Source organism: Condylura cristata, unplaced genomic scaffold (genome assembly GCF_000260355.1).
Source record: "Condylura cristata isolate star-nosed mole 26May11 unplaced genomic scaffold, ConCri1.0 scaffold00021, whole genome shotgun sequence".
Classification (NCBI taxonomy): domain Eukaryota; kingdom Metazoa; phylum Chordata; class Mammalia; order Eulipotyphla; family Talpidae; genus Condylura; species Condylura cristata.
This window is the reverse complement of record NW_004567122.1, coordinates 23,795,719-23,802,413: the sequence shown is the minus strand read 5'-3', so window position 1 is coordinate 23,802,413 and position 6,695 is coordinate 23,795,719. Positions and strand designations below refer to the sequence as shown.

At 52.5% G+C, this 6,695-nt stretch overlaps 1 protein-coding gene across 1 annotated transcript in view; it reads left to right on the top strand.

Moving 5' to 3' along the window:
* Nucleotides 1-6,689, top strand: part of IRF1 (interferon regulatory factor 1) — a 7,129-nt gene extending 440 nt beyond the window's left edge. Inside the window, exons 2-10 of the mRNA XM_004686702.2 lie at nt 764-855; nt 2,125-2,224; nt 3,226-3,402; nt 3,510-3,559; nt 3,658-3,790; nt 3,955-4,074; nt 4,580-4,629; nt 5,497-5,629; nt 5,932-6,689. Of these exons, the coding sequence (XP_004686759.1) occupies nt 769-855; nt 2,125-2,224; nt 3,226-3,402; nt 3,510-3,559; nt 3,658-3,790; nt 3,955-4,074; nt 4,580-4,629; nt 5,497-5,629; nt 5,932-6,056 (975 nt within the window). The 5' untranslated portion in view covers nt 764-768 and the 3' untranslated portion in view covers nt 6,057-6,689. The remainder of the gene's footprint in view (nt 1-763; nt 856-2,124; nt 2,225-3,225; nt 3,403-3,509; nt 3,560-3,657; nt 3,791-3,954; nt 4,075-4,579; nt 4,630-5,496; nt 5,630-5,931) is intronic.
* The last annotated feature ends 6 nt before the right edge of the window (nt 6,690-6,695 follow it).

The following is a 6,695-nucleotide window of genomic DNA, read 5'->3' as shown; positions in this document are numbered from 1 at the left end:
CCGCGGAGGTTGCAGGCGCCCGGCCGCCCTAGCAAAGCCGTGTGCCCGAAGCCGCCGGGGGCCTCCGGGCGGCCGGGTGTGCTTATTGCGCGCATCCACAAGACGTGCCCTGGACTCTAGTGTACCTCCGCGTCCAGGCCCCAGGTTTGCAGCCGTCTATCGGCTGTGGGAGCTTGGTAACCTGGGTGCCTGGGGTGCGGGAGGAGGCGCCACAGGTGTTTCTCCGGCAACTTCACCGGAGGAGCCAGAACCAAGTGTGGCAGCGCCTGGCCTCTGCGCGGTGCCTGTTAGGGAGGCGTGGAATGAACGGGGTGGGGGTGGGGGGGCCGGCTGTCCAGGGTGAAGGGTGGTTGCTCGCGTATTAGAGAAGGTGCACAGCTCGTCTGCCAAGGCAAGTGCAAACATTTCTTGGCATCAAAGAAAAGAAGCCCTTCCTTCCTAAGAATTTTAATTTGGGGAGAAAAGTTCTGGTCTTAAGATATCCGTGTAGTTTGTGTTTCCCTGCACGTAAATCCTGAAGCCATTACTTGCTTCTCCTTCCAACTCTGTCTAGGAGGGATGAGGGCAGGGCAGAAGTGTTTTTGTACGAGATGCTGAAAAGGTATGGAGGGCAGTTTTATTGCAGTTACTGCCCCTTCCTCCCTTGGTTTAGTACCTGGTACCTGGCTGGAGGGGGGGGGGCGTCATTTGAGTGATTGGGAGTGGGGCAAGGTAGTGATCAGGGGCAACAAAACAAACAGGAACCTCTGTCTTCTCTTTACAGCCAACATGCCCATCACTCGGATGCGCATGAGACCCTGGCTAGAGATGCAGATTAATTCCAACCAAATTCCAGGGCTGATCTGGATTAATAAAGTGAGTGCAATTCTTTGGGTTTTTCTCCCATTATTTTAACCCATATCCTCTGGGGGACCAAAGTTTCAGATGCAGCTCAAAAAGGGAAGTGATAGGGGCAGGCAGGTGTGCTTCCCACTGGGTCCTCCATGCAGGGAGTGGGCGGGCACGTGCCCTACTTGTCTTCCTTGATTTGGAGGTATAGAATGGCTCTCTCCTAAGGGCACAGATTGAGCAGCAAGACCCCCAGTATCCAGAGAGCTGGAGTTCTGGTTTCTCCTGAGGGGGACCTCAGTCAGCTAGAGAAGTCAATGCTATTGGCTGGAAGGAAGGTGGCTGGCTCATCAAGGGACCCAATCATTAACCTGGCACTAGCTTGCTCTGCCCAGAAAGCCTCTTGCTGGTGCACAAAGGACAACACAGACCACACAGACTTAGTAGTAATTATAATAAGTGTAACAATTAATTATACAAATGAATATATTATAATTAATTGTTCAAATAATTTCTAATCATTAACTAAAGTAACTATAAAAGTAATTTGCTCACTGTAACATCCACTGTAAGCAAATGTTATTTATGTTGTATCATTTAATACTCAAAACAGTCTTGTGAGGTATGCTCTCTTAATATCTCCACTTGCAAATAAGGAAACTGAGACATAAAAGATACATACTGAGACCCAAAGAGCGGTAACACCAAGATGGAAACTTGAGTACTCTGACTGAGAAATTCATACTGTTAAACCACCAGTGACGAGAACAGTGAGACCTTACTCTTTCTATTTGTCACTGTTTTCTCATTTCACAAAACACACTGACATGCAGAGAGGTACAGTGACAGTGCTAAGGGTCACATAGATAATCAGCACCCAGATCTGGCCCAAGTCCCTCAAGGGTATGGCCGGGACCCTTTATGTAGGAGCCCAAGATCCCAGGTATCCTGAAAAGGTCAGGTTAATCAACAGAGTTTTCACTTGTCTTCATGCTGACATGCCTGATGGGACACTCCCAGGCTGGTCTTAAAGGCCTCAACACATGTGTAAGAACTGGAGGAAGGTCTTGGCTACACTGATGGGCTCCATCCGTCAGAACCCCAAACCCCTTCTGTGAGATCCAGAAAGATAGAACAGCCTATGTAAGGCAATCTCAGGATGTGTCAACGCAAACCAGATGTTAGGGTGAAAAGGGGAAGTCGGCCTTTTCCCAGATCTGGGGGTGCTGGGCAGGCTCACGCTCAGGGTCTGTGGTCTTTGAACTGAGCTCCCCTGTATGTGTGTGTGCTGTTCAGGAGGAGATGATCTTCCAGATCCCATGGAAGCATGCAGCCAAGCATGGCTGGGATATCAACAAGGATGCTTGTCTGTTCCGGAGCTGGGCCATTCACACAGGTGTGTATCCCAGAATTTTGACCAGGAGGGGACAGGGAAAAAACAAGGAGATTCACTTCCATTACATAGAGATTCTTCATTAGAGTCCCTGAGTTCCTTGAGAAGAAGTGTTGAATTTGGGGGTGGGCAAGGAGACAGACCTACATTTCTGGGGACAGGGTCCATCATTTCAACAGGTTCTTAAAGGAATTTGTAAAGCCCAAATCTCAGAAAGTGTCATTTTTAGGGAGTTTGTGGCTCAGTTAGAATTACCCCAGACAGGTGGAGTGGGGAATGGGATCAAAGGGGGGGAAGAAGGGAGAGGGAAGTGCACAGGACTATGGTGATGGCACATGGGTGACTCGGTGATGGGAAACCCACGGGGATTACAATTGAGGTGAAAAAAAAATACATACAAAATGATGTAAAAATAAACTATTATATTAAAAAAAGAAGAAGAAGAAGAAGAAGAATTACCCCAGACAAAAACAGCTCTGAGCCAGGACAGTGAGAGACCGATGCCATCCTTTTTCTTGACACTGTCCAAGATCTTTGGCCCAAGGCCAGTCTGGTTGGCAGCCTCCTTTAATTCTTGAGGGATGGAGCTCTTGGCCTTTTCCTGACCATTTAGCTGACCTATGAGTACCTGTTCTATGAGGCCCAATCTGTGCCCACGCAAGTTTAGAAATATGAGATAAGCCCCGTTCTTTACCCTCTGTCTGTGTACAACTAAGCAAGATGATGGGGTTTGGCCGGGTTCAAAGATGGCATCTTTATGGTTATTGGACTCACCAGTGCTTCAAATCATGCCCTTCAGCAAGGCCTGCTGGATGTGTTTAAGCCAAGCCTAGCATTTGAGAAGACCAGGGACTCAGGGCCGGCAGTGTCGTCCTGTTGCTTTGACCAGAAGGTGTCTGGCAGCATGAGAACTCAGGGAAGCCCTTGCCTTCCCCCCCAGGCCAGGGGGCAGCTGAGGACCCCTGCTGTGGCCCTGACTATGCTCTCCATTGCCCGCCCACTAGGCCGATACAAAGCAGGGGAGAAGGAGCCAGATCCCAAGACATGGAAAGCCAACTTTCGCTGTGCCATGAACTCCCTGCCAGACATCGAGGAGGTGAAGGACCAGAGCAGGAATAAGGGTAGCTCAGCTGTGCGAGTGTACCGGATGCTCCCACCCCTCACCAAGAACCAGCGGAAAGGTATCTAGAGGCCCTGGATCCTTGGGAAGGCTCAGGGAGGGAGGCAGAGGGGAAGGGCAGCGGGGGTGACATGCCCGTGCCAAGGCTGATAACCTGCTCTCCCACAGAGAGAAAGTCCAAGTCCAGCCGAGACACTAAGAGCAAGGCCAAGAGGAAGGTGAGTGTGTCCTAAGCAGTGGGCCTTTGGTCACCTGTGAGTCAGGGTGGGCAAGTCAGGGTGGGCAAGCCTGGCCTAAGCCGCTCTCTCCCGCACAGTCATGTGGCGACTCCAGCCCGGATACCTTCTCTGATGGGCTCAGCAGCTCCACCCTGCCCGACGACCACAGTAGCTGCACAGCTCAGGGCTACCTAGGCCAGGAGTTGGACGTGGATCGGGCACTCACTCCAGGTGAGGGGGCCTGAGCAGGACATACAGCTCAAGCCTTTGGGTCTAAGAGGTGTCATGCTAGAGGGTGGGTCCTGTGGGAACAGGGTGGCAGAGGGTGGTGGGGTGCTGGATGGTTTGCAAACTAAGGAAGCAACACCTGACCTGTGGTTTCTGCTGTCCTGAAGCGCTGTCACCGTGTGTCAGTAGCACTCTCCCTGAATGGCACATGCCCATGGATATTGTGCCGGACAGCACCAGTGACCTGTACAATTTCCAAGTATCACCCATGCCCTCCAACTCTGAAGGTTTGTGCTCCTGCCTAACAGTCTGGGTCCTGGGAGGGGCTTCCTGAGGGAGAAAGGATGGCAGTAACCTGGCAGTAAGCTGACTGAGCTGGGCATTGTCCACTCCCAGCACCATGGGGATGGCAAGTCATTGGGATGCCAGGAAGTAGCTGAGAGTGAGCAGTGGGTCTGTGGTGAGCTGGAGAGAAAGAAGGGGCCAGGGGCTGGATTTTGGTTTAAGGTTGCTGGTTCTTCTGGCTCCTCCGCAGCATAGTCTCTGAGGATGGGTCAGTGGGGTGCAAGGAGGGGAGAGGCATGACTTCAGGGCTTGGGAGGCTGAGTCACCATGCAATATCCTGTTCTGAGATCTCCATGGCAGGCAGATGTCCACTGGGAGGGTGGGGGGTGTGGTGTGTGAGTGTAAGAGTGTGTGTGCGTACGTGTGAAGTGAGAGAGGGATGGGTGGGGCCTGGGGCCTGGGACTACAAAGCTGTTAACCAGGGTCTCTGCTCTTCCCCATGCACAGGTGCAACAGACGAGGATGAGGAAGGAAAGTTACCTGAGGATATCATGAAGGTAAAGCCCCTTCCTCTCTGTGCATTCTTTTAAAGTGGCTGCTGCTGCTGCTCAGTGAGCACTTCCAAACGGGACACTACAGGACAGCTGCTGCTGTCACCTGGCTGCCCGTAGAGTCCCACGAGCGCCAAGTGCTGTATCTGTGTGGCTGGGGACCACTGCCCTCCTTGGCTGGCGGGAGGATACTGGCAGTGAGGGCAGGAGGGAGGCCTGGTCTCTGACAGGCTGCTCTGAAGCAGGCCTCAGACAGCTCTGAGTCAGCCACCATCAGCGCCAGGTCCCTGGCCCAAGTCCTCCGGCCCAGCATGCCCAGCCCTGCTGGTGTGGGAAGCTCACATCAGGTTTCAATAATCAGCCTTTGGGATCTGTAATATTAGGGATTTTTTTTTTTAAAGAACAAATTATCCTCCAGGCTTTTTTATTGCTTCAGTTTTAAAAGTGAATACAAAAAAGTTTTCATAGTGATTGTAACCCAGGCTCTGCTCCATCAGAAAATTGAGATAAGGACACAGTTCCTTGCTGCTAGCTTTTCTGGTCATCTTTAGACTTAACTGCACTGCTGCTTTAAACTATACTCCTGGTTGGCATCTTAGCCGTTTGAGGGGGGAAGAAGTTTTGGAGAGACTGTGCCAATGGGTAGTTAAAGCAGTGCAGGTGCAGGAAGACCCTCATGGGGAAAGCAAGTTGAGGTCCAGCGCCTGCGAGCTGTTCAACCTCCCATCCCCAGGCCCTGACCTAACTGCGCCCTACGCCTGTCACCATCTGAGAATGTGATCCAGGCTGGGAAGCTGTCGCTCACTGAGGGGCAGGGTCACAGGGTCCATCTGCCTTGGAGGTGAGCTCACTGGTTTGATCTTCTGTCCACAGCTCTTGGAGCAGTCCGAGTGGCAGCCCACAAACGTGGATGGCAAGGGGTACCTACTCAATGAACCTGGTATCCAGCCCACATCTGTCTATGACTTCACTTGCAAGGAGGAACCTGAAGTTGACAGCCCTGGGGGTGAGGATCCCCTGGTACCAAAAGGTTTTTCCCCAGCCATGTCAGGACTGGAGGGCTTGGGGACAGGACCAGGGAGCAGTGAAAGGAAAGCTGCTTAAGCTCAGCTGGGGTGTGGAAATCTTGTGGAGCAGCTGTTGCTCCCAGGCCTGCAGGTTGGCATAGAGATGAAGCGGGCTTGCTGTGGGGTGGACTGCAGAGGCTGTTGTTTCTGGGGCTTTTGGATACAGGACTGGGGGTGGGGGGTGGAGAGAGAATATACTCGCCTTCACTCCCCTCACATCTCCTTTTTTAACATCTTTTAGGGGACATTGGGATGAGCCTACAACGTGTCTTCACAGATCTGAAGAACATGGATTCCAGCTGGATAGAGAACATGTTGCCCCCGGTCAGGCTGCCCTCCATCCAGGCCATTCCTTGTGCGCCGTAGCTGGGCCCCCCTATACTCTCTTAGGCAAGCAGGATCTGGCATCAGGATGGCTGTGGTGCAGAAAAATGGGACTTCCGTGGACCCCTGGATGTGGCAAAGCCTGTCTCCAGTGCTAAGTGGGGGTAGGGTCTTCCTCTGGGTCCATGGCCTTTCAGCATCTGGCAGGTCAGCGACTGGGCTCATTTTGTGGGGTAAAGCTGGCCCTGCCTCCCTGGACAATGGGGTTCTAAGGCTGGTGTGTAAGGTGGAGGTCTCAGGAGTCAGCTTCTAGCTTGTCCCTCTGAGTCCAGCTGCCTGGAGCAGATCTCGCTATTGCTGAGCTGGCCTGAGGGAAAAGACCAGTGACCTCAGAAAAGCTTAGCACCAACCCCAGGGCTGGTCCTGCACTAAGAGACAATTGCACTAAGTGAGTCCTTTTCCAAAGAACTGCCTCCCTTCCCAGCTGAGCCCTGGGGACTCTTCCAAAGCCAGTGAAATGTGAAGGAAAGATGAGGTCCTGTGGGACAGTGCTCCTCAGCCTCCGAGGGCTCTGCCCTGTTCCCTGCTCAGGCTGAGGGTTTTGGGAAAAAACATGGCACTTTTTCTTGTGGACCTTGCCACATTATTGATCAGAGGTGTACACTAACGTTCCCCCCCCCC